Source organism: Pelecanus crispus, chromosome 2, assembly GCF_030463565.1.
Source record: "Pelecanus crispus isolate bPelCri1 chromosome 2, bPelCri1.pri, whole genome shotgun sequence".
NCBI lineage: Eukaryota > Metazoa > Chordata > Aves > Pelecaniformes > Pelecanidae > Pelecanus > Pelecanus crispus.
In genome coordinates, this window is record NC_134644.1 from 83564881 (window position 1) to 83592170 (window position 27290).

General features: G+C 38.2%; 1 protein-coding gene across 1 annotated transcript in view; it reads left to right on the forward strand.

The window, feature by feature from the left end:
* The first annotated feature begins 615 nt into the window (after window positions 1-615).
* DROSHA (drosha ribonuclease III) overlaps window positions 616-27290 on the forward strand; it is a 69888-nt gene continuing 43213 nt past the window's right edge. Inside the window, exons 1-12 of the mRNA XM_009486418.2 lie at window positions 616-1466; window positions 4588-4680; window positions 5683-5914; window positions 6808-6949; window positions 9989-10143; window positions 13175-13255; window positions 14914-15000; window positions 15108-15194; window positions 18215-18286; window positions 19889-19970; window positions 21248-21322; window positions 24695-24864. Of these exons, the coding sequence (XP_009484693.1) occupies window positions 616-1466; window positions 4588-4680; window positions 5683-5914; window positions 6808-6949; window positions 9989-10143; window positions 13175-13255; window positions 14914-15000; window positions 15108-15194; window positions 18215-18286; window positions 19889-19970; window positions 21248-21322; window positions 24695-24864 (2127 nt within the window). The remainder of the gene's footprint in view (window positions 1467-4587; window positions 4681-5682; window positions 5915-6807; window positions 6950-9988; window positions 10144-13174; window positions 13256-14913; window positions 15001-15107; window positions 15195-18214; window positions 18287-19888; window positions 19971-21247; window positions 21323-24694; window positions 24865-27290) is intronic.

The window sequence follows — 27290 nt, forward strand, 5'->3', positions numbered from 1 at the left end:
CAGTCCTTTACTAAATTGGGATCTCAATTTTGAATGTAAATTGCTACTATCTCACTTAAAACTTACATGATTTGTTGGACCAAGTAACTTGCAATGAGGTGTTAATGAAGTCATTCTGCCTGATGTTTAGAATAATTTTCTAGAAAGGACTCCTTGTTATGGGACTTTGGATGACAACTGCACTTGTTAAGATGAGTAGTTTCTTTGGTGTAGGGTATCTGAAGACTTTATTTCTAGTGAGTCACATAGCATCTAGTGAGTACTAGTAGAGGCGCTTGTATTCTTGCCCAGTTGTCATATCAGACATTTGTTCAAATCAGCCTTGCTCCAAGTAAGAGCACGTGGTCCAGTTTGGGTTCTGGATTAAAGACAGTGTAGTGCTTTCATGGATTAGAGGCTTGAGGGAATCAAAGGGGCATAAATGACCTGTACTAGAGGTCTGAGGATGACAAAGCTCCTGGTGAAAGTCAGTGGATATTGTTCACTGCTTCTGTTAAAGGAAACTGCAGAAACTGTAACTTCATCACTTTGGGCATAGTTCCTGCAAATGCATTAAGGACATCCTACAAACACTGTGTGACACTGGACTTTTATTTTCCTCATTAAAGGTGAGCCATGTCTTTCCATTCCGGGCGAGGATGTCCCCGTGGTCAGGGGGGACCAGGAGCAAGAACTTCAACACAGACCTACCGCCCTCAGAACCTACGGCAGCTTCACCCACAACAGCCCTCTGTACAATACCAGTATGACCAGCAAACTGCCCCTCCAACAACCTATTCGAACCCTCCAACCACTGGTTACATGCCTCCCAGGCCAGACTTCGTGCCCTATCCTCCTCCAGTGCCCCCTTCCACGCAAAATCCCATCAGCCAGTGTCCCATGAGGCCACCATTTCCAAACCACCAGATGAGGCAGAGCTTCCCGGTGCCTCCGTGCTTCCCTCCTGCTCCTCCGCCTGTGCCAAATCCTAGCAACACTCCTGTGCCAGGAACTCCTGCCGGGCAAAGCGCTTTTCCTTACATGATGCCTCCTCCCACAGTACCACATCCTCCCCCCCCACCAGTCATACCACAGCAAGTCAACTACCAGCCTGTGTACTCCACAGGGTATTCACAGCAATCGTTCCCACCACCTAACTTCAACAGCTATCAGCACAACTCGGGCTCCTTTCCGAGCAGCACCACCAACAGCAGTGGTGGCAGCAGCCATTTTCGGCACACAGGTCAGTATCAGGGAGAGAAGTCGCAGAGTGATCGACGGTCTCCAGAGAGGAGCAAGCACTACGATGAGCACCGACATCGTGAACACGGTCACATCCACGGTGACAGGCATCGGTCCACTAACCATGGGGATCGCCGGGATCGAGGCCGGAGTCCAGATAGGAGGAGGCAGGAAAGCAGTCGGCACCGGACAGATTATGATAGAGGAAGGATATCACCTCATCACAGAAGTTACGAGCGTAACAGGTAACTTGAGCTATCTTCTGCCTGCAGAGGGAGAGCTGTCGTCATTGTGCCATAGTATTTGTTAGCATTGATACTCTTCCCTCACCCTTGTTTCCTGTCTAGCTTGGGAGGTAGCTAGTACTTGGGTGTGATGTTTTGACATCTTTCAGGTACGCTGCTCCTGCCTTGCCTTTGCAAGCTTGGCAGACTTGTTGCCCTTGTCCGTGGAGATAGCTGGAAGCAAAGAAGCTCTCATTTGAAAACTGAATGGTTTGCTGAGTAGTGCTCTATTCTCATGGGTGTTTACCATAGAAACTTAGGCACATGTGGTGTGACAGTAGAGTTGGCACAACTTTGCGCTGAAGACCTGTGTTCAAAGTTGAGCCTCGCAAATGGTTAAGTCTCAGCACTTCAAATTTCAAGATTTAGGTACCAGAGTTAGGGTTCCAAGTGTTACTTGAATTTGGTCTTTACAAATACAGGGCTTGCTCAAAGAGAGAGCCAGCACTTGGAGGGGTTTATAGACTGACAGGTGCATGTATCTGATCTGTGCAGTGAGGTGTTTTAGTGAAAAGCATGTTGCACAGCATTCTTCATCCTGCTCTGTCCTCATCCTTGTGGGACATCGGTGCAGATGTGTGCAGGCTTCACGGGACCTCCCAGCGGGTGCTTAGACCTGCCTGTGTGATTCTGTTCAGGATGAAGACCTCAGCAAGCCAGCCTGGGATCTCAAGAGAGGACTGAGGAGAAAATTAGCATACACCAGTTAAGAAATAGGCAAGTTGTAGGTTATGTTGACATCTTATGATTTGGATGGATGAGTGTGGACTGCTTATTTTGGGATGCATCATGAATTTTCTGTCCCTCTGCTTCATAGACACAAACAGCTCGCAAATTATGAGCTGACTTGATGCAGTTTGCTGCGTGGTGTTTTAGAGCAAACCATCATCAATTGAATCTTTCACATGTCTTTAGATTTGGTCTCTTGTTGGCTCTTTGTGTGTCTAATGATCTAGGTAAGAATATTGAAAGAGATACTGAAAAGTATCTAAATATTTATCAGGGCACCTGGATCACATGCTCTAATTTTAGAAGCTCAGAGCTTTCTCATGTCACATGTGAAATGTGGATTTACACATAGTGCCTGCAGAAATGAAGCCACTGTGATTTAGATATGCAGAGATTTAATTGCAGAACCTTAGACAGCTGTATTTAAAAAAAAAAACAAACCACACAAAACAAAAAAAAAACTCCAAACCCTAAACCTCATATTCAGTAAGTTTACTTTGATTTCTAAATGAGGATTTTCCTAAAACTGAATGCAACTGGCATTAAGGCACTGGCCTTTTCTGTATGGCAAGCTTGTGGAATTTTCTGCCTTTTGCAGGTGACTCAAATATTTGCCACATGATTTTGCAATTTATTGTTTAGAATCTAAAGTTCAGTTTTAAATTTTGAAAAATGCATGTTTTCAGAAAATTCTTTCTCAAACACCTTGTGGATTACTGCTTGAGGCCAACAGCTTCCAGGTCTACTTGACAATGTATCTGCTTATTTTAATGAGAACTGTTTGTTGTCCTTGGTGTGTTTTTTGCACAGCATCCATCTCTCAAGCAAATCAGATGGCATAGAACATGCTCTCTCTGAAGACTGAAATCCATGCTTGAACAAGACACAGGCAGAGAAGGATGAATGGGTGTGGGGAAGAACAATAGATAATTTATGTAACTTTGTGCTCTGTAAATTTGCATTCTGTTTCATGTTATGCATATGGAAACATACATGCATATGTTCATAAATGATCTTGATTCATTCTGTTAGCCCACCAAACCACCTGAGGCAAGTATTTATAATTCCTTGTGTATCAGCAGACTCATTTACTAGAAAGTTTGACAGATACACAAATGATTGTGGACTAATGAGTTGTCAGCTGTTAGCAGGGTATGAAAACTGCCGGTGTGATCTTTGCTGCCTCGTGTACACAGTAATTTCATAGAGTCATTTAGGTTGGAAAAGACCCTTAAGACAAGTCCAGCCTTAAATCTAACATGGCCACGTTCACCACTAAACCATGTCCCTAAGCACCACATCTACACATCTTTTAAATACCTCCAGGGAAGGGGACTCAACCACTGTTCCAGTGCTTGGTAACCCTTTCGGTAGAGAAATTTTTCCTGATATCCAGTCTAAACCTCCCCTGGTACAACCTGAGGCCATTTCCTCTCATACCTAGTACATCCTCTCATCACCTCAGCCACTACTTAAAGGACTTGGGCTCCAGACCCTTCACCAACTTTGTTGCTCCTCTTTGGACACGCTCCAGCACCTCAATGTCCGTCTTGTAGTGACGGGCTCAAAACTGAGCACATAATTCCAGGTGTGGCCTCACCAGTGCCGACCACAAAGGGATGACCACTTCCCTAGTCCTGGCCACACTATTCCTGATACAAGCCAGGATGCTGTTTGTCTTCTTTGCCACCTGGGCACGCCGCTGGCTCATATTCAGCTGGATGTCAGCCAACACCCCCAGGTCCTTTTTCCCGAGCCTTCAGTTAATTTAAAGCTCTTTTGCCCCAGAAATATGTTTGGGTGGTCACATTCTTTATGTGTATGTGCAAGCTGAGTCTCATAGATGAGATTCATCGTTTCAGCATGATGCAGATTTTCTGTGTTTATCAGTTTTTTGTGTGTGCTTCAGGTGGCTGTCAGGAAGAGAGGGCTTGCCTGAAACACTTGAATGACGGCTGTGCTTACAAAGCTATTGTGCCTGGAATAGGTTTTCTTTCCCTTTCTTGAGGCATTAAGAACGGTTAAAGATACAATAATCTTACCCTTTGCCATTCGTAACAGAAGAGGAAGAAGGACAACAAGTCCTGTGGTGAATTTATAGAATTTACCTCTGTATGGTATGAATTAACTGTCGTATTGAGATAGATGGCTTTATGACAAAGGCGGAGGAGATAGGTGACTGTCTATTGCAAATTTCTTGAAGGTCAGCATTAAGAATGTCTGGGGTTTTAGCAGTCAGCACATGTATGTCATTTTGCATAACATGATCTCAGCCTGCTTCTGTGCTCCTTTCAGGTGTGGAATGTGTGAAATGCCAGATTTCTCATTTAACTTATGTTTTGAACTCTCCAAGGGAACGTGAGAGGGAGAGGCATAGGCACCGTGACAGCAGAAGATCACCATCCCCAGACAGATCCTACAAAAAAGATTACAAGAGAGCAGGAAGGTAAGGAAGGTTACCTTTGCTCTCTTGTGTATTTGAGGTTCTGTGTATCCATGCATGTGAATTTTTGTGTATGTAAATGTGCATACGTGCCTGGTTTGAAACTCAGAAAAGATGAGTGTCTTAAATTTATAACCATCTGTGTATACATGCAAATGTCAGTTATCTCAAGGCCTTGAAGAGTTAGAAACAGGATTAATCTCTGGAGAGAGGGCTTCGCTGCTGTGTCCTAAAGACTTCCTGTTACATCTGCTTCCAGTCTGTAAAGTACCAGGATTATTTAAAGTCATTCTATGTTTAGGTCATCTTTTAGGAGCCTTTTTTTATATTGATATTAAAAAAAAAATCCTTCTGAATCCTGGATAGTTGAAATTAGTGCAACATTATTGGCTTTGCAGGCAGAGGAGATTTAAAAAAAAAAAAAAAAAAAACAAGTAGTTTTCCTACATTCAGCTTCTGAAGGCATTATTCTTGCAATACATAAGGAATGTCACAGGTTGTGGTGTTCAAAGTGCCAAAGTTAGAGTAACACAAGCAGTGTGGCTTCTATATAATCCTTCTAATAAAACCCTGATTCTTTTCTCATGCAAATAGTTTGTGAGCTATGTATTAAAACTTCTTTATTTCGTAACTTCTAGCTGTGAGTGATGTGACTTTTAGTTTTTAGTGATGGATTTCTAACTTTGGAACAAAATTAAGAGAAAGTAATCTAGAATGAAAGTAGGAGTTTTAATCTAAAATACCATATGTTTTTTCATTCTATTTCTTGAATGAGATTTAAAATACAAAGGCACTTTCAGTTTTAAGTAGTTTTTTATAGTAGGTCAGAACTACAAATTACTCTTTCTGTTGCAAGTTAAAAGCAGGAAGAGGCAATGGGATTTTGCTGTAGTTTATATGATAGAATGATGTACTGATCTGAAGAAAATTACCTGTTTTTCATTATAAAACTGTCACTTTTAAAATAATGAAGAGAATTGCTTTTGTTTGCTTTCTCCCACAAAGCCGGTCTCCAAGCAGAGAGAGAAAAAGACCCCGATGGGAAGAGGACAGAGAAAGATGGTCTGAGAACCAGAGCTCCAGCAAAGAGAAAAATTATACTGCTGCCAAAGACAAAGAATCAGAGGAGAATGCTTCTGAAAAAAACGAAGAGGAAGATGAGGAATTACTTAAGCCAGTCTGGGTTCGCTGTACCCATTCTGAAAGCTATTATTCCAATGACCCTATGGATCAAGTGGTATGTTTGTGAGAGAACTCTAAAATTACTGTCACAGTCCTTTATTGATTATTTGATTACTTGATTAATATGAACCCTTCAGCAGGATCATGTTTTGTGTCACTTAATCCTTCTCTCCTCTCAACCATCTCAGTCTTTTAACCCTGTTAAGGGCTCTGTTGGTATTCTCTATTTTCATCAGTTTCTTCTGTCTGTTCTTATTCAGATTAGTGGTACATGGAAGAGAGGTACTTTTTTGTCTCCAGGAGAGAAGGGTGGGTTTTTTTCCATTACACCTGCATTTGAGCAAAGATGCCTCAATCACCATATATTGCTACAACCTTGGAGAAGTTTTGTACAGAAGCAGGAAGTCAGGATTCTTTGTACTTGACCATAACACTTGCTGGTGTAATATGGATAGAGGAGGGGAGGTTTCTGGGGTTTTTTTGTGGGTTTTGTTTGTGGTTGGTTGGTTGTGGGTGTTTTTTTGAGAATGACATGGAGAGTAAATTCATGGTGATTCAAAGCAGCCAACAAAATTAACTGAGCTTTGTGTTTCTTGTGTGTGATAAAATTCTTTTTAATTGCAAAATACTTCCACAGGTCTCCTGTTTCTTCTGAACCTGTTAAAAATCAATGCTGAGCTGTACTAAATATGCTTAGCCATAGTTCTGCTTTGTTAGGCCAAAGGTTTGATGATAATGCACCAGCAAATGAAGTAATTTCTCTGCGACTCCATCTGACTGAACAATGTAACGGTATGCTAAAGCCTTAACAAGTATTTCCATGTTTCATTGAACTACACATCTTTTCCCTGCCTTGGTTTTCATTGTGAAATGCTGGTGCATGTTGTGTTCATGTGCTATTTCAACACTTTTTTCTTTGTTGTTGTTGTTGTTCTTTTTAATTAACAGGGGGACTCTACTGTGGTAGGAACAAGCAAGCTCCGAGATCTGTATGAAAAGTTTGACGAGGAGTTAGGAAAGCGACAGGCAAAGGCCAAAGCAGCCAGGCCCCCGTGGGAGCCACCAAAGACCAAGCTGGATGAAGATTTAGGTAGGCAGAAATGACGACAAAGCTCTGAAATGGAATAATCTGTAGTTAACCTGGTTTTGGCAGTTGTTTGTATTTAACAGTGTTGGTAGGTTAATATGTGTTTTTTAAATCCATCCTTTCTATTGCGTATCCGTGGGAGTTTTACTGGTGCTTTTGACTGAAATAGAGCTAGATTCTTTACCCAGAAAGCCTAAGAGAAAATGGAGGGTATCCAGCACTGCCTTATGCTAAAGTCTCTTGCATGGTATGAAAGCACCCTGAACATGGTCAGATAAGTCAAAGCGTGATGGACAAGAGGCTTTGAGGAACTCCTGGTCTTACATTTCTAAAAAGGAAACGAGAGTAGTGGTGATAAACCCATATGGGGTTGTTATGGCACTGAGTTCACCTTACTTCTGGATTGGTTGTGCAACTGCTTACTATGATCTTACGCAGAATTATCAATTTTCAAAACACAGTTTGTCTCCGTTGCCATGCACCACCCATATGGATCTTCTTGCAGTGAAATAAGCCTGCTAGCTTTATGAGTTATTGGGGAAATACTGGTTGAATTAGCAGGGAATACTTTTTGATAGCAATTTGTCTACTCAGAAGTCAGTGGAGGCTGTTTTTTCTTAATTTTTGTGAGAACTGTTAGCTGTTCTTATTATACTTCCAGCATTTCAGTGTTTCATAGTGTGTTTTTCAGCCAGTTGCATTAGTTCAAGAAATTCTTAGGCACATCACATTCATTTAGATATTCCGCTGGGCTTGCTTTTTAACTGATGCTTCATGTCTGCCCATTGAGCTGCTTCAGACTCTCATATCTGAGCCTAGTAACTCTTTAAAAATCACATATCAGAAGTTCTGGAGTTGAAATACAGGTATATAATGACATGTTCAGTTAAAAAGATACAATAAAGATGAAAGAAAAATAATAAAAACATTTTACAAAAGTGAATTCACATTTTATTTAAGGAAACACCTTTTTTACCTTTTTCTGAAGAGCAGATTTGCACATGTTTAAATTCACTCAAGAATCACTATCAAAGTTAAGTACAGAGTTTTTTAGGAGGTATATTTTCATATGGATGAAGCAAGTACAAAACTACTACATTCTACATACCCGTATAAAGCTTCACTTCCTCGGATCTCTACAGTAAGAGTTCCTTTGCTGCTCCAGGCTAAAAAATAGGGCCAAGAGCAACTTCTCTGTGTTTATTTTTCCACTCTTTCTGGAGGACCTGAAGGCTCTGTGTTTGCACTGGTCTCCAGGCTGACTTGGTGTCTGTGCTGGCTTCTCCTACAGCCATGCTTCTTTGGTGTCTAATAGTTTGTCTTATTTTGTACTTAAGTAAATGCTGTCTCTGTTCTGCCTTGTGTTAGTATTTGTGTACTGTAGTGAGATAGCGATGTACTCAAAGAGCACTTCTAGATCATGAAAGAGTGATTTCATTACATGAAATCCAAAAGTTCTGCATTGGTCTTTCATAATTCCAGCTTACTGTCACAGGTCCCACACTCATTCTGCAACTAAAGTTAGACTTATACAATTAATGTTTATAAGAGAACTTTTAAAACTCAAGTGTTTGTGAATATTTGTAGGAATATACATGTATGCACATTCAGACAAAACTTGATTGCAACTGGGCATATATGACCTATCTAAACCATATGTCCCAAGGATATATTTTAGTAACACCTTATGCTGAATTATGGATCGTAAAAAATACATTTTGATTTAAAAAAAAAAAAAAGAAAGGGAAGCATATTTTGCTAGTAATATTCTCTCATTTTCTCTCTCTCCTCTTTTTCTTCTAACTAAGGAGAGTCTTGTAGTCAATAAATACATGTATTTTAAACCATAGGTTCACAGTATTTCAAAGCACTGGCAGTGTAGTAATATGTTTTCTCTTAAGTCAAAACTTAGAAATGGAAGAAATGTTGCATCCCTCCTTCCAAGAATAATAAAACTTACTTGCTTCATGCTATATGTCTTGGCTATGAAAGTGTTTGTTTAGTTGGGAGCTGAGATCATCTGTGGAAATGAATGACATTACATACATAAGAGAGGGAGTCACTTGTACGTACCACAGGAGGTTAGAGATATGTGAGATCGGGCTCTGCGTTTTTTGGGGTGTTTTTCCTAAATTAAGTCCAGACACTTACTAACATTACTTTGACAAGACCACAAGGGAGACATTTTAACAAGTCTAAGACCATTTTCTGTTCTTTTTTTTTTTTCTTTAGTATTGTTCTCCCCTCTGATATATCAGAAAAATTGTTTCAGTTAATACAAATAAAAATGTCTTTAAAAAAAAAAAAGTAATGAGGAAAACTCACAGAACAGGGCTTCCAGAAAACTTATGGCTGCATTCACACAGCTAGTAGTTCCAGGTTTTTTTCTTGTCTGTGCTTTCTAATATGTGATAATTAATTTATTAGAAATAATTGATTTTGAAAAATGGGTCTAACAGTACATGTTCTATAATAATTCTATCCATATGTGCTGCTTTTTAACTCTTAAATAGGCAATATCCTGCTACAGACAGGAGCATTTTTAGGTAAAATGAAACTAGACATAAGCACTTCGCTCATAGCAAGCAGAATTAACTCTTAAACAGCAAGCAGTTCTGTTTAGCTCATGCTAATGACCTTATGCTTTTTCTTTCTCTTTTCTCTCTCTTTTCTTTTTTTTTTTTTTTTTTTAATTTTATGGTCATACTTGTGTTGGTTATAGCTCTATAATCTTTAATGTCAAGTAACTGAAATTGCTCTTCAGTGATCCACTGATCAGTGGTGCTCCTGGACAGCCAAACAGCAATCTGATGCATGCAAACAAATGCAGTTGTTGTAGGTATTTAATATCCATAGCATTTGCTATAATTTTTAATTACAAATGCAGTTTCTGTCCCTCCTTTCGTTTGTGTGAACGTCATGCACAAGTTTAATAACTTCCAGTATGCCACAGTTACATCATGTTAGAGAATGCATTGCTACTGGGGAAGAGAGTGTGTGGAAGTGTTTTTCAGCTGACTTTATTTTCCCTGTGTGAATCAGAGAGCTCCAGTGACTCAGACTGTGACTCTGAAGATGACAGCAGCTGCTCTAGCAGTTCAGATTCCGAAGTTTTTGACGTCATTGCAGAAATTAAGCGTAAAAAAGCACACCCTGATCGTCTCCATGAAGAACTGTGGTACAATGATCCAGGACAGGTATTGTGAAAGTAAAAAGTACTCTGGGTCTGAAAATCATTCTCCCCTGTAGACCTGAAATAATGCATTGTTGTCAAACATGCTGAGTGACATCTATTTCAATACACTTTTTTACCCCCCTTTTCTCTCTGATTTTCTTCAAAGCACTTCACTTTCGATTTCAAGAACATGGTTCCAGCTCATGAATCCTGGGGATTATTCAGCTGGAATCATGTCTGACAGTGTTAATAAAACCTGAATTGCTAACAGTGTACTAATGCTGTCCTCTTAGCCCTGAGATAAAAGAACACAGATGAATTCTGGGATGGAGAAAAGGCAGCATGTTTACCTTCTTTACAAATTTTTCACCTAAAAGCTCTCAGCTCATAATGATAAATAATGTTTTAAATATGTGGCTAATGCTTCTAATTTCTTGTCTAATGGTTCTTTTGTAATTGCATGGAGATTATAGTTCTCATTAAATGTAATTGCTGAGCTCATGAAGTGTTGTTTTGAATGTATACATTGCACAGAAGACTAGTTTTTGTTTGCAAATTTGCCATCTTCATCTTTCTTACTTAAATATTTTACAGTCTATTCTAACTCATTGTCAAATGGCATGTCAGTAAATTTATTTTTCTGGCACTTTGTGTGATGGATGAGTTTAGCATGCCACAAATCATAATGCCAAGAGATAGTGCAATGCTTATTGCCACTGTGGTAATTCAAAGGTCTGTTGAATATTCTATTACAGACTCATATTTATGCTTCTAGTTAAAAAAAAAAAATTTGATCGAGCATAGCTAGCTTTTTTTATTTGTATGGAAAACAAAATTAGCGAACTGTTTAGATACTTAACTGAAAAAATTGTATAGCTCTTGGGCATACTTCAAAGTAATGTTCTAGGCCAGAATATTAGCTAAATAAAAAGAAGTGGAATAACTGTAGGATGAATAGATTCAGGAAGGTGTGGCTTATGAATTTCCTGCTGAAAAACCTGCTTTCCCAAAAACTTTGTTGGAGACTGACTCTTCATCTTTCTTGAAGGGGCTGAAATCAGATCATGGTGAGCTTGTCAGTGCTGTACTGCTTTTGAGTAGATTTTATATGAAAACGTTTGAAGTTTTCCTAGGTATTTATCTGGTATGCTAGAGTGCTTTCTAACTATCACTACATAAACCAGGAATGATTGCTGTGCACACTGTCACGTACAAGTACACTGTCTGACATGGAACTAGATTTTTAGGGTGGATCTTCCCAACCCTTCAGTCTGAGCAGTGTGTTTGCTACTTTGGATGGTCTCCATCAGTGCTGGCAGTTGCCAGAAAATAAATTGTTAAAGCTGATGCTACCACAGTGGCCTTTTGCTTACAAGTGTTACGTTTGCGTTGCACTGTTGGCCAGAGGAAGTTAAAAGCCATCGCCTTAGTTTGTGTAAAATTGTGATCTTTCAGCATCACTTTATCATCACTTCATGATTGCTCTCCTGCATTTTTTCCCGTGAGTTGTGTCATTAGGGACAAGATAGATACGCATCTGACTTGCTTCTCAAGTCCTGGGCTTTACAGGTACTTCACATCTCCCTCGGTTTCGGTCTGTGCATTTAATGTAACAGAGGCAGTGTTAGTGCTGCTCTAAGAATTAAGGATGAGATTTTCAAAAATCAGTGATGATCACTTTAATAGCCTCAGTAGGCCCTTATTTTTTGGGGAGTGATAGCAATTTACTATGGACTGATTTTTTTTTTTCACTCTCTTCTGTTTTGTGGCTGCATAAGCCAGTGAGGAAGTATGTTTTTACCTATAAGCATGATTCAATTTCATTGAGTACTGTACTTTCATCAAGGGTCTCACATTGTGGAAAAAAATGTGTGAACAAAAAGCTGTGATGTCGCTCTGCTGTTAAGATTGCATGACTAAGTTCCCAAACGAATAGAGAACTACCCTACTTCTTACATTCCTTTGCATGTATGCACTGTGCCAGTCTGAAGAAATTAAACTGAGATTAACATTCACAGAGAAAAAGTTGTGTCCCTTTCCCAACTGTCTGAAGGCTACATTAACATCAGTTTTGGTGGTTCTTGCTTCCTGAGGTATCTTCACATTACATCTATTTGCTGATGATACTATTTAGCCCCACCATGGACTTTTCCATTTTCAGACTGCTTATAATGGCATGGAAAGTTCGCTGGGTTTTGTATTGCATTTTCAAGGTTGCTGGGTTTTTTCTAAGTCTAGAAAGAATGTTTCAGGTCTTGGATTCAAACTTTGAAAACTTCCATTAAAGCCTGGGGTTGGGAACTTAATTTGTTTCTCTGGTTTGGTTTTGGGTTTTTTTTGTTGGGCTTCTGCAATAGGCATGATGCTAAGAGCAGAAAGCTTTAGGGTATTACAGTAATTAATAGTCTGCATTGAACTTGGTCATAGAAGTGAAAAGAAAGATGCTAGCTTTATAGCATGTACAATGGCCCATTTTGATATAGCTACTTGATGCACCCATACAGAATACTGAAGTGGATATTTTTTCCCCCTTCCTCTTTTTTACTGATCTGTTTGCAGGATGCATTTGAAGTGTTCCCATTGCTACCTTAAAGTAACAAGTAAAATCTTCAAGTGGTCTGCTTTGCATACTTTTGGTGATAGCCTTGCCACATGGCAGAGGGGTTGATCAGGGACGGGATTTCAGTCAGTGAACTCAGTGCAACTGTTTGAATATGGAGATTTCAGCATGTAAATATTTGCATGTGCATGCTTAGGATCTGAATCTTGTTTTAGGCAGACAGTGTGCTGTTTGTGTAAGAAATGGAAAAGAGGTATATGATAATAGAGTGGTACAATTCTGCTGAGAGCATTTTTCCATCTTATGCTTCTGAAACAGTGATGAAGTTCTAATGCTATTGTGCAGTTTGTTTTCAGTTTTATTGGCTTAAGAACATCCACTTAATCTAAGCATGACAGGCTTTTAGAAGCATCAGCGCTCCAGGCCTTAAAACCAACATACTTTTCCAAAACCATTTTTCAATAAAAACAGAATCCTATTTTGATTTTGACAGATGAATGACGGACCTTTGTGCAAGTGCAGTGCTAAAGCCCGACGAACAGGAATAAGACATGGCATTTACCCTGGTGAAGAGGTAAGTAATTCTAAGAATTGCAATTATGAATACAAACTTGCTGCTGTAAACTCATACTTGGGTTGATTTGAGGGTCTTTTCCCATGATTTACAGGCTTAGTAAAAACTCCTGTGCAACTTGAAATCACTTAGTTGTGTAACCTCATATGTAAAGTGCAATACCAGTAATGAAATCCACCTGAAAACTATGGAAAACTGTTGCTTGTATTTGTTTAGTTCTAGTTTTTTTTTTTTTTTAAGTTTCTGAAACACAATGACATTAATAAAAAAGAACTTGTGGTCAGAGATCTACCATCTTCAAGTGGATAACTATGTTATGAGGGCCCCCATTGTGAAGGGATTGCTTTAAAAGTAAAAGGAAAAGTAAATAAAATAGTAATTCTGCTGCTGACAGGAGCGGGAAGCTTGCCAGGAGGTGTCTTGCCTTAGCACTAGAGCATGTCTGCACTGTAAACCTTCTTCCTCACATTGTCTATAGTGTTTTTCTTGCAGAGAAGGAGGGAGAAAATTTTAGCAGGAGAAAACTGATATGTAAAACTTGCTGCATGAAGGCAGCTGCTCCCTGGAGCAAGGTCAGCTGGGAATTTGAGGTTTCAGAAAATCTCCTAGGATATACTGTTTTTTTCTGTGTCCTGTAGATAAAACTGCCTAGCTTTAAACTGGCTGGTTTGTAACTGTCTTGTTGCAACGGTGCGAAGCTTGATTTGGGGCTGAACAGCCAGAGTAATTACCCTACTTATTGGATGGGTTTTGCAAAGTGCACAGAGTTGCGTAGTGGTGTAGCTGGCTTGCCATCACCATCAGGCCAACTTTTGTAATGTTGTTTAGAGTAGTGCCCCCATTGCTGCAGTGTTGTGTGCATTCTTTTTTGTTGTGGGGTTTTGTTTTGTTTTTTTTTTTTTTTTTTTTTTGCCATGCAGCAGACAGATATATTGTGAACAGACTTGTGGCAGCCTCTGAACTGCAGCAAATTGGATGTAGGGCATATGAGAAGCTGGTTTTGTCTGACTGTTGAGGATTTTTAGGTCTTTAAACTGGACTGCTTCAGAACAAGCTGGAAGAAAACATGAATCCCAGGCATTTGGTGTTGCATCAGAGTGCACAGAGGGCTGGCTGCCTTTGGACCTCACAGGCAGGCATTACAACCTGGCAGACAGAGCCAGGTTACCAGCACTGCCTCTTAGTGATAAACTAATTCCTTCTCATCAGGCCCCAGATTTGCCCCAAGCAGATGAGCTGATACCTGTCTATCTTGATAACATACTTCGAGATCTTCTCATGTGAGGTCCAGGTTCCTTTTCATAAGCTTTTAAAATCAGTTTCCTGAAACAAATTCATATAAAAGAGGAAATTAGTCTAGTATGTAAACAACTAACTGCTGTGTGTAAGAAAGATGAGGAGTCAAATGGAAAATGAAAAAAATTACAGCACTGTTTTTCACCTTTTTTTCCTTTTGAATAGCTTTAAAAATATTTCTGAAAGTGACATTGTAGATAAGGCCCCACTTTCCCTCTTCCCAGAATGCTTAATTATGACTACCTGCTTTTATTTAATTTTTCCTAGTGCATATTTCATGGCTATTAGAAATGCTTTATTCTCTCTTTTAATCTAAATTTGCCTTGACTCTACACATAATTCTACTTATCTCTTTCTTTAAGCCCATTAAACCATGTCGCCCCATGACCAACAATGCTGGAAGACTATACCACTATCGAATTACTGTGTCACCTCCCACAAACTTCTTAGTAAGTACTTTATAAATAATTCTAACTAGGACTCTAATTTTGTTTTCAGTGATAGAAATAGTACTACTTCTTGCTTACTCCATGGTGGTTTTGTTTGCTTTTTTTAGACAGACAGACCTACTGTCATTGAGTATGATGACCATGAATATATCTTTGAAGGGTTCTCAATGTTTGCACACGCCCCACTAACAAACGTAAGTATGTTCATTGCTACATACATGGGATTTGTTTGGAAGGCGAGCTGCTTCTGCCCTGAAGTAGTACTTCTCTAAAACGATGGTACACCTATGTTGCAAACATCTCGCCAGCACTGGGGATGTGAGAAAGACATTTGTGCTAATGAGTCTTAGGTTTCTTGACTAATTGTGGTAAGCATTGTCTTCAAACTGTGACTGAGACTGTGATGTGCATCAAAGTAATGTTTTCAGATGTTTCACGGTTTGGAAGTGAAATAAACCATGGAATAAATTGTTAAAACTGTTAATTGGATTTAAACTGGATGAGGAGGTTTGTTAAGTTGAAAAAGTTAAAAAACCAGCAACAACAAGAAAAAAAGGTTTTCCCTTTATTAAGTGACAAATGGCCTTTTTTTAGAGATCCTCTCTAAAGGGATTTCTCTCTTCTAAAAACTTACCTAGATGTATCCACTACTTTCTAACATCTGTTCAGCTTCTTCAGGAACTAGGCAAGTTACGATTTTTATTAAAAGTTGTAGGTATTTAAAGGCAATTGATTTTATGTTTTGAAAGCAAATATAACAAGAGGAGGACATGATTGGTACTTAACTGCCCTGCTTTTTCAATATAAGCTGAGTTAGCCGTATCTGAATAAAAAATATGCAAATACTTATTTTCTGTACATTTGAAGATTTTTTTGTTATCTTGATATTTCAATAACTGTTTTTTCAAATGTTATAGGGTTCATTTGTTTCCTTGGTTTTATAACTATCACTAGCTACACCACCAATGCCAAAACCCAGTTTAAGATTGGTTATCAGTACAGGACTGGGATGTAAGAGTACTGGAACTGAGAGGCTCTGAGAAGAAAGCATTTTTCTTTCCTGACAGTTTGCTTGCATAATATATATGACAACACTTTACTTTTGTTGAGTAGGGGAAGGGACTGTAATGGTGATGAGAAGTCAGTAAGAGAGTAGAGTTCAGCCTGTGGGGTTGCAGTGTGAAGCAGTCCTGTCAGGTAGCATTAACTCAGCCTTGGGGTTCAAGGCAGATTTGTCCCTAGGCTTTACATTTTCACTTTGCAAATGAGCAAAAAGGAACAGTTTTGTTTTACTCCCATTAAAAGGATAAAAAGACCACCTTATCTTTATAATTTTTGTGCCTACTGCATGACAGGACGGCAGAGAGTTATGGAAATCTTTAATATACAGAGAACAAGGAAAAGTCTTCTTGTCTGACATGAGTAGTTAGTGAAGACATTGAGCTTACTCTTACTGTAAAGTGCATGTGTGTGTTTTCTCATTCCAAATAGGGGAAGTGATCAGCAGCAAATGATGACTTTTTTACAGAGTTGAATACAAAACAACGCCGTATTGTCCGTTCCTGTTGCTAACAGGACACCTCCTTTGGAAGGAGTCTCTTGCTGTCTTGAGATGATTTTTGGCAATATCAAAACTGCTGTTTGAGAGACATTTTGGAACATATTTGATAAGAGAGGTGTCAAAGGGTAGCAAAAATAGACATCTGAACGCCGGCATCTTTGAATGAAACAAATTTCTGTGGTTTGAAGTCTTAGCTTTGCACGCTGTTAGAAGTCTTACCACTGTTATTACTATTACTCAGTAATAATTGAGCAGGTCAGATATTAGGGAAAATGGTTAGTACAACCATAAGAGAAATTACAATTTTCTTAGTAAAACTACCAAAACAATTTTATAGTACCAACCACATGTTCCTTTGCTATGTATTTGCATATGTACGTGGAACTCTAATTCATGGCGATTTCAGTCGTGGTCATTTTCTATTCAATACAAAGAAAAATAGCCCAGGCTCCTCAGTTTCTGAATCAGAATATCCTCTTCTGGTTGAACTTACATGTTAGAAAGTAAGCAAACACTCCCTGTATTTTTATTTAAAAAGCCCTGCTGATTTAAATGTGACAGGTTTTCCTCTCCTCAGATTCTAAATGGGACATTTGACTTCCAAGGCTTTTTATTTGTGTATTCACGTTTAATATTGTATCAAATTGTAGGAAATGCAATTTTTTGTTTGGTTGTTTGGTGAAGCTCCTTAGTTTGTCATGCAGATATCAACAGATTTTTGTAGACAAAATAGTCAGATGTTTGACAGTGGGCTGCAAGAAGATGCAAGCAGAATATTGCACCTCTGATAAGTCCATTGATTTCAGTGCAACCCCAGCACCATTCAGATATTTATTTGTGTGTTTATCAATGCAAAATAACCTTGGCTTGCCTCACTTTCACAGACCTTTGAATTGTTCTAAGATTATTTTATGCTTGCAAGGCCAGTGAATAGTAAAACTTGCTCAGAGCTGTAGATGTGTAGGCTAGGATTAGCCATTTTTGTAGTCTTTTAGAAATTTGGCATTTTTGCTTTAAAAAATCCCATTTAAAAAAACAAACACACCTTCAGCGGTCCATGGACTTTGCAAAAAAGGAACCTTTCTTCAAAGGTGAAAAAAAGAAATTAGATGCTTGTCTTACTAGTTAGTTGAGTGAACTTCTGAGAGTATTTATTGGATGAAATTAGTATAAACCTATAAATTTTTCCTGAAGTTCTTATATTGTCTTGCTATGACTTAAAGCCATACTTTAAGACAATATAGCTAACAGAATTGGCAGTGTGCTAAAACCTCCTCACCTTGAGGTCAGTGTACCAATCTGACATGTTGTGTCACCAACGATAAATTTACTTCCAAATATACAAGTGAGAGAAGATACAGGTTTACTGAGCTTTGCTTTTTCTTCTCAAGAAAATTTCATCTCCAGTAGATGGCATTATTTAATCTTCCTTTACCATCCCTCCCATCAGCCCTATGTTATTACAGAGGTGGAGGTTAGAACTGTTACTTCTCTTGCACATGCTTGTGTTCCTGTCTTTGCCTGATCCCCCAGAGCAGCTGTTTTAGTAAGTGCCCTTTTAAGCAGACAGTAATACCTTTGCATACGAAATTGTATTAATTATACGTTTGGTGCTGTATAGTTTTTCATGCTGAATTTCTGTCTTCCTTCCAGATTCCTCTATGTAAAGTAATCAGATTTAACATTGACTATACGATTCATTTCATTGAGGAGATGATGCCTGAGGTAAGAAGGATAATTAGTCAAAAAGTCGGAGTGGGTTCTGAGTTGTTGATAAGCTTAATGGATTAAACTCTTTAGAATCCCATCTCGTGAAGTCTCTAAGAGACAGGCTGTGTTCTGAACAAATGGCTGAAAAGGAACTTGTACTCACAGGTACTAGCATAAATCCATCTACCTAGGCTATCATATATAAAATCAAATAGTAAGAAGTGCTTATATCCATAGCTTCTTTTCATTTTAAGTTATACACAATATATGTCAGGTATGCTTATCTGTAAGCTGAGTTATGCCTTATCCTTCTTTTACGGATGACAAAAATAAAGCATATGGAGGTCCTGGTTTGCCAGGATGACATAAGTCAATGGTAGAGCTAAAACTTAATCATGAGTTTGAAGCTCTGAAGATTGCTTATCAGTACTTAATATAAGCTGTTGCCAAAACAAATTTCCGGTGGATACAAACAAAGCACATTCAGTTCATAATCTTTTTTTTATTTATTACAAATTAATCCCTGGTGAAGCCAGTTTGTGAAGTAAATTGCTGCAGTGGAGCAGCATGTGTAGGTACAGAAACACCCCTGCATATTAACTACAAAGATAGGATCAATGTTTAATTTAGTCACATATATTTACATTTTTCTTTCTAGTTATCTCTCTTTTTGTTGCTCAGCAGCATCTAAATATATGCAAGAGCCCTGAAATTCCTCAGCAAGATTAATGTGATCAAAGCAATTCATTTCTTGTTACTGAATCTGCTGTGTTGTCTCTACATCTTGGTCTAAAACAACAAATGGCCAGCAAGCAAAATAGGGAATTTAACTTTTTTTTTTGACTCCTGCTCAATTGGCTACAGCAATTGGCTACAACACTATTTGCAGACCGTCTTTACTAATGCATTCTTGCAAAAGAGATTGTCTTGTTGGGTTTGGAATTTATGGCTGGTATCGTACACATACAATTTATATCAACCTGACCTGATTTTGTTTGTTAAGGAAGGCTTTTTAAGTTCCTTCATTTCTGAATGAAAGTTCTTTGCTTTGGAGGAGCTGCTTCCCCACTCAATGAGAAGAATCTCATTTTTTATCTCTTTTTTTTTTTTTTTTTTTCCTTTCCCTTCTCCTCTCTTTTCCTGTTGGCTCTTGAGGTCAAAATCCTCAATATGCGTTGCACTGATAACACGTACAAGTAATCACGATATCACAGGTGGTGATTTATAGACTTTTAATATGAACATGTAGAAAAAAGTGAATTATTAAAAAGATCCTTGTCAGAAATATGTCATCTGCTTAGCTTACTCAGGTGAAAGGGTTTTAGTGTATGGCGAATTATTGCAGATTCATAATTTCTGCCTATAGTGTTGATTTGGACGTTGTCTAAAGAGTCTTCTTTGCAATACTTTCTTGCCAATGCTTTCTGAAGAGATCACTGTGTTATGTTACAGTATATGATTACAGATATATCAATACTTTTTCCAAAGCCCAGTGTCTAGCAGTTGGCAAATATGAAGACACTGTTTTTTTCTTAAATATACGTGAGTGGCATTATTTGTATTACAGTATTATATAATTATAATTCTGGGTTTTGGTTTTTTTTTTTCTTTCCCCAGAATTTTTGTGTGAGAGGTCTTGAGCTGTTCTCTTCGTATCTATTCAAAGATATTTTGGAGCTCTATGACTGGAATCTTAAAGGTAACTTTTATTTAGGGAAAGAAAATATACAAAAACCCAATTAATCACAGCTTTTATAAATAGGACTATATTTTGTTATGTTCTTTGGTTTAAAAAGAAAAAAGTGGGGAGGGGCCTCAAAAGAACAAAGTCAAATGCTGGTTTATGTGAGCGGGACAAACTTCCTCTTTGTTCTTCAAGAAGATGAAATATATTAGAATTCATTAGTGTGGGCTGTAGCAATTAAAATGCACAAACTTGGCACTGTATTCTTGGAGATAAACTAAATTTCTTCCTTAATCCCAAACTGTTCTTTTTAATCAAACAGTAAATATTATTATATGTTTAATATTGCGCAGTATTGTGTGCATGGTATTTTGAAAGCCAAGATGTCAGGTAAACTATTCTTTCTGTTTTTACAAGCTAACAAACAAGGTACTTGTACGGTATTTCTCTACAGTCAAGTTCCAAAGCAGTGTCATACAGACAGCTGTGAGGGATAACATATCATTATACCTGAATGTTTTTGACTTGACAAGATGAAAATATATGTTTCTGTGAAGACTGTGACAAAGGAGAATTTCAGGGATGATCCTTCCCTTGGTCTAAAAGAAAGCAGAGAATATCAAAGGGATTTCATTTCAGAAACTGTAGGTGTGTTTTGGTGTCTTGACTTTGTCTATGGAGGTGCACTCTGCACTTACTGCAGTTAAACAGAGGAGCATACAAGTTTCATACATTTTGTGTAGCCTTCTTTGGTTTGATACTAAATGTATTCTAATATCAGTATTGTCTTTCGTATCACTGGTTCTGGTTGTTCTTTCTTTTTTAACGCCAGGTACTTACTGGTGGTGTTTTTATTTTCATGCAAAGCTTTGGATGATGAAATAGGAAACAAAAAAACCACAAAATAGCATCATGGAAATTTCCTTGTTATCTTTGTTACCAAAAAACACCCCAATAACTGGGAGGGACTAACAAACTAGTGCTTGTGTCTGTAAGGCTTAAGTGAATTATAAAACATTTTTTTTATCACTTATAAATAAAACTACTGTGATTTTGTTAGATTAGTTTTATTTTTAAGTTACTGTAGCTTTCTTCAAAATTGTCCATATGAAAGCTTTCACTAGAAGTTGTTACTCTGTTCCTCTCTGCTGTGCATTTCGTTACTTTTCTGATTGAAACTTAGGTCCTATCAAATGTAATCACTGTTCATTGATTTCATCTGTGGCAGGGTTGCCTTCTTTTTTTCTTCTTTTGCTGTTCATAAATTTTTCTTACTTTTTTTCATATTTAAGGTCCTTCACTTGAAAATGATGCTATTTGCTGCCCCAGATTTCACTTCATGCCGCGATTTGTGAGATTTCTTCCAGGTAATGTTTGTATTATGTAGCTTTATGTAAATTAGATAACAAAACCCCCAGAAAACACACCCCGCAAAAAAACTTAACTGCAAGTCAAATGGTTCAGTCAGTGTAGACATCTGGTGCTTCCATCTGAAGCTGGCAGTGCTTGTTGGCAGTGTGGATGGTTTACTCAGAATTGGGATTCAGATGGGCAGGCCAAGTCTTGTTTCCAGCTTTTGTCTCTGTTGTAGTGGTTTTAGGCAATGCTGGGTCATCCTTGTCCTGCCCTGTGATGGAGCTGTGGCATTTGAGGAGTGCTATTACCTAATCTCACATGTGAAACTGAATTTAATGTCCCTTCTGCTGTTCAGGATACCGTATTTTAAATTAATTTATATTAATTTATATTAAAATTCTTGTTGTGCAGTTTTGAGGGTCAGCATGATTGGCATCCCTGAGCACCTGTTGTTCTGGTTGTTTCTTTCTTTATCTTAATGTAAGCTTAGACCTTGCAGCAAACAGTGAAAGACAGGAAAACACCATTCCAAGGCAATCCAACCCTAGCCTGCCAGCCAAGGACAAGCTTCAGTGTGGAGCATTACACTTGCTTTGAGTGAACAGCTTATGCAGGCATTTAACACATCCTAAAATACTAGGACAGACTTTCAGTTGATATAAGTGTCATGGGTCCACTGAAAATGTGTCCTGCTGAGATCCTGCCAGTGATTGCTCCAGAAGGGTTGTGTGGACAGGAGGATGCTTTTCAGATGCTGGACTGAGGGTGCAGATGAGGGATGGAACAATCTTCATCAAGAGGGCTATGGCCTGGAGGTGCTCTCTGCTCTGGGCTTTGAAACTTAGTTGGGATATTAATTATAGCTGTGGCTAAATGAGGTTTGGCTCATTACTGTGGAGAGTACTGATGGCTAGATGACTATATTTCTAATTGTTGTTCCTTCCTGGATGCACAACATGGTTCAATCAGAAGCAGAGCTCTGAGGCTTGCTAGCAAACATTGATTTGGTTCTGCTGAAGCAATTTACAAAATAAGCCATCAAGCCACATGTGGCTGATTAACTTGACCTCATCACAAAATGAGAACAAGTTTGACCTGCCTGGTTTGTGTAGCTTGAGGGTGTTTTCCTGTTAGTTTGGGGTTTTTATAGTCTGATTTGTTTTAGTTTAGAATTCAGCTCTTTCTGTGCTGTTGGACTGTTGACTGATAGGGAGAGATAAGTCTCTATAATGTGTATTCCTGTGTGCTTCCTCTTTAAGGTTCCCAGCCTTTTAACTCTTTATAAAAATGTCTTTTTCTGGATATTTCTGCATATATAGTTGCCTTTTAGCATCTTTATGACAGATATTTTTTTAATCAAGTTTGCATTTTGTATTGATTATTTTCTGAGATATCCTTGGAGTTTTTTAATTTCCAGACAGTGGGAATCTATTTCCTTCAGGTATGTTTGCAGAACCTTATTTATCTATGTCTTATCAAAGAAGATATATTGGTGCAACAGATCTCCACACATCCAGCGACTGTCTCTTTAAAGATAGAAATGAATTGCTGATTTCCCATCCCCTTCACTTTTCTTTCTTATTTTTCTAACATGGTCTGAAAATATGAGGGTTTGGATGTCAGGTTTTCTATGTGGATTACTTAGAGACAGGCCTTGGGGTAGCTCTAAGCTTTGAGCTAATCATACTGGGTTTACTGAGTGCCAGAGATGCATAGCATGCAAAACAGTTGCTGTATTGTTCATTGTCACAGATTTTTATGATGATAAACATATTAAGAGAGTAAAAGACTAGAAAAAAACATTTGAAGTCCCAAGTACTGCGTATTCTGACCCAGGAAAGGTCAGGTCTCTAACTACTGTATAGCACGGCTATCTATAGCAGCCTGTACCCTTGTGGTACACAGTCTTCAGTGAATAAGGCTGCACTTTTATTTTAGTGATTGTTGGACATGGGCTTCCTCTTGTGTAACAGTATAATCTAGTTGTTGACAAAGACAAAAGTCTTGTAAACTGAGTCCCCCTTTAAATTAAAGGAAAACGTTGCACATTTAAAAATACGCTCCTGTAGCTATTTAGAAATATTTTCTGTTTCCAGTGAGGTTTGGGATCTATTTTCCCCATTTAAGATTCCCTCTTGGAGTTTGAACGAGGTTAATTGTTCTAAGGGGCCAAGTTATATCATTCCCTTTCATCTTTTCTGTACCATAGTGCTGTAATCCCAGCTGAAGTAAGAGATGCGCTTGTTCCCTCGCGTGTCTTGTAGAGGACATCATCTTACACAACACTGCTGTTAGGCAGCAGTTCTGCAAGGCTTTTCCTGTGTGCCTGGGATCACATCCCTTGTGCTGTGGCATCATCCCCCATATTGCTTCAAGGCTTTACTTCTATTTTTTCTCCATTCCTTTTTTGTGTGCGTAGTGATAGAGAGAATGTACTCGGTGTCAGGACCAGATTGCTCTTGCTCCCTGGGGAAGGGAAATCAGCGTTTGTGCTTTGTGCAGATGAAACTTGAAGATGCTTCCGTACCTACAAATTAACACCCTGTTGTTGAAGGAGGGGGTTGGAGAGACGTGTGTCAAAATTAAAGCGCTGCAGTAACATGTTTATCTTTTTACTCATATGAGCAGACATGCTGAATTTGAATAGTCAGTGTCTTCTGAGTGGTGGTCTGTCAGGACTGTCACTCACTCGTCTTTCCTGTTTGCATCTTCACATCTGTAACCCACTACCTGGAGCCAGTCAGATGTTTATTTTACTGTCTTCCTTTGTTACAATCAGCCTTTGCTGTGCATGTTTCCTGGGGTCTCGAAAGTATTTAGCAGTTTTCATCTGCCCTTGATTCATTTAGTGACAGAAGACAGCATGAGGCTCTTTAGTCTTCATTACTGCAGGTACAGCGTGTAAGCACTACAGATGAGTTTAAAATGCAAGGCTAACTTGCTGCATTCATCCAGAAGTATCCCGTAAAATTTTGAGTGTTCTTTAAAAAAGCTGCATAAATGCCTGAAGGCTTTTTAACTACCGTTGTAAAAAGAATGATAAAAGTGTGAAAAGGAAGACATAACTGGACAATGTAACTGATTGTTCTGCCTACTCATTTTAAAGTTTTTTCAGGCAAGTTAGGAACTTCAGCTTTACAGTATGATGAAACTGTTACTCTTGCTACCATTACCGTTATTGCTTCCAGTTTAGCAGAGTGTTTATGCATGTGCACTATTCATCAATAAAACATTTGCCTTCATATTTGTCAAGTCGCTTAAGCATTTTGCCTTTTATTTTGCTCATCCAAATATTTTATGTGTTCTGCATGTTTTCTCTTTTGCTCATGCTTTAGGAGTGACTATCTGAAATGTGGTTTTTTTAATTTATTTCTGTTTTTAAGATGGAGGAAAAGAAGTACTCTCAATGCATCAGATCCTTCTCTACTTGTTACGATGTAATAAAGCTCTGGTGCCTGAGGAGGAGATTGCCAATATGCTTCAGTGGGAAGAACTGGAATGGCAGAAATATGCAGAAGAATGCAAAGGGATGATCGTTACCAGCCCTGGCATGGTAGAGCAAATAATTCTGATTTATGAACAACCCAATGACATGTACATGTCCTGTTTCAGAGAGTCTGCTAGAGGCTGAATTGGAAAGGGAAGAGATGACCAGTGATGGTTGCAGATTGCTGTAGGAACAGTTCATTGACTTGTTCCAACCCTGGGAAGAATTGCACCCTCTGCTGCTCTACTGAAGGGCAGATTTCCACATGAGCACTGTTTCAATGTGCGTGTTAAAAGGAATGTCTGTATTTTATGTATGTGAAGCTGTAGATTGCTCCTCTGCTTTCTTATTTTCTCTGACAGTCTTTATGTACGTGATCTCATTCTCTTTTCCCTGACACAGGACCAGAGATTTAGTAACTATTTGCTATTTTCTTTCATCTTCCTCTTTTGACCCCCAGCTCTATTTAAAACGGTCTATCCAGATTCTGCCCTGAATATGGAAAAGGTGTTTTCTGCCTATGCATTTTTTCCACATTGTTTCTGTGTTGCTCTCACACTGAGGAGTTTTGTGTACCTTAATGAATGCATCCATTAATTTTCATTGCTGAGCTTGAAACCTCTATGGCCTTATTATTTTTGGAACAATTAGTATTTTAAAGCATATGTTCTCTGAACACAGCTTCTTTCAACTCCAGTGTTTATATGAATTTAGCCCATTTTTCTGACTTTCACACTTAAGAAATGTGGGTCACAAGAATAGATGATGTCCACTAAAAGCTGCAGGGTTCTGTTTGTGTGGCTTGATCAGTATCGCAAAGTGTTATCTCAGTAGTAGAGGCATGTTTTGGGCCTAATATTTTAGACTGCCATACAGCTTTCTCAGTTGTAATACCTTTCTTCCTCTGACATCATTTTCCTCCTTTGCTCATAGCTCAGCTTCTTAGCTTCTCCAGAAAAAGTGTGACTTGGTATTATGCCTAAGGGGAAATTTAAAACCTGTCCCCAAACAGCAGCCAAGGTGACTTCCTAAATATATTTTTCAAGTTCATATTTTTAAATATGGTAGTATTACATTAGTAAACTAGTTTATAACCTAATCATAACTTGGGCAGTATAATTTATTTTTCCCTCAATTTCATTCTGAGTTTTTTCGTTCTGGCTAAAACTTTCTAGACCAAAAGGAAAATAAGATTATCTGTGGGAACATGAAATGCAGAGTACACGTGAACTCTCACTATGGAAAATTCTACCTGAGCTGGTTAAAACTGAGTGCTAAACCAGAATCTCATAACAGAAATTTAGACAGCCTTAACTGTTTAACTTAACGTTGCCTGTGGTTTCTGTGGTACAAGATACATGCTAGCGCACAAGTCGTCAGCATCTGAATGGTATATGCTGACAACTTCAATGGTTTTGCTGAAGATAAACTGATTTCAGCTATCTGAAAACTTGCTTTTTTGTTTAGCATGAAGGAATGAATATATGCTCCTTCCTTGTGTCACTGAACTGTAAATGTCTGTATGCACGAGGCAGTGCAGTTTGTGAGTGGTAGTGTTAATTTTGAGATTTTGTGTGATTTTTACTGACAAACTTTGCATTTTACAAGACAATGTTTTTAGAGATGCATGCGGACATCAAAATATGTAAGCATAAAAGAAAGCTGCAACACTTTGAAATGTTGGCATGTTATAATGCCATCATTAGAACATGTTTTTTCTCCCAAAAAGATTGCAATGACTTTCTTAGTTTGTGGATTTTTTTCTATTCATTGCAGCATATTCTATTGAGTATGACAGTAAGTAAAAAATAGAGTATGAAAGTATTTTCTATGCGTTTTACAACGTTAGAAGATAAAACAGTTCTGTTATAGAAACAATGTGAAACTGTTTTAGAAAATGACAGCTCTTCAATTTTATCCAGTTGACACAACAAAGTAAAACCACTACATTTTATTTTGCTGCTTTCCTCCACAACATCGCTTCAGAAATAATAATTTGTCTTGAGCAGATCTAGGTTTTATATATGTATTTTTTTTTTTTTTTAAAAGCGAGGGTATATATGCATGATGGAGGAGGGAAAAAATTTTGATAGGCATATAAATCCCATTTACTTAACTCAATAGTTCAGCATTATTTAAAACCATTTAATTTATTCATGGTGTTCCATTAGTTCAGTGAAACTTAGTGTTGGAATAGGTTTAAAGGTTCACAAATTTTAATCCTCTTTTAACACTTCACTCTTTCTTTCTAAAATGCTGCTGCTTTTCTCACTAGTACAAATACTATATGTATTTTAACGTACTTTTGTACTACATCTGTGTGCAGTCTCATCATGTCTTCTAATATCAGCAATGCCTTGATTGATGAGGTTTGGAGTAGGAAACAAAGATAACGGGCCTTTGTTCTGTTAGAATTTGTTTGTTTTCAGTGAGATTTTTAAAAGCAAGGTTGTGATTATTAGCTGGTCTGTCACAGCACTTCTTTTAAAAGA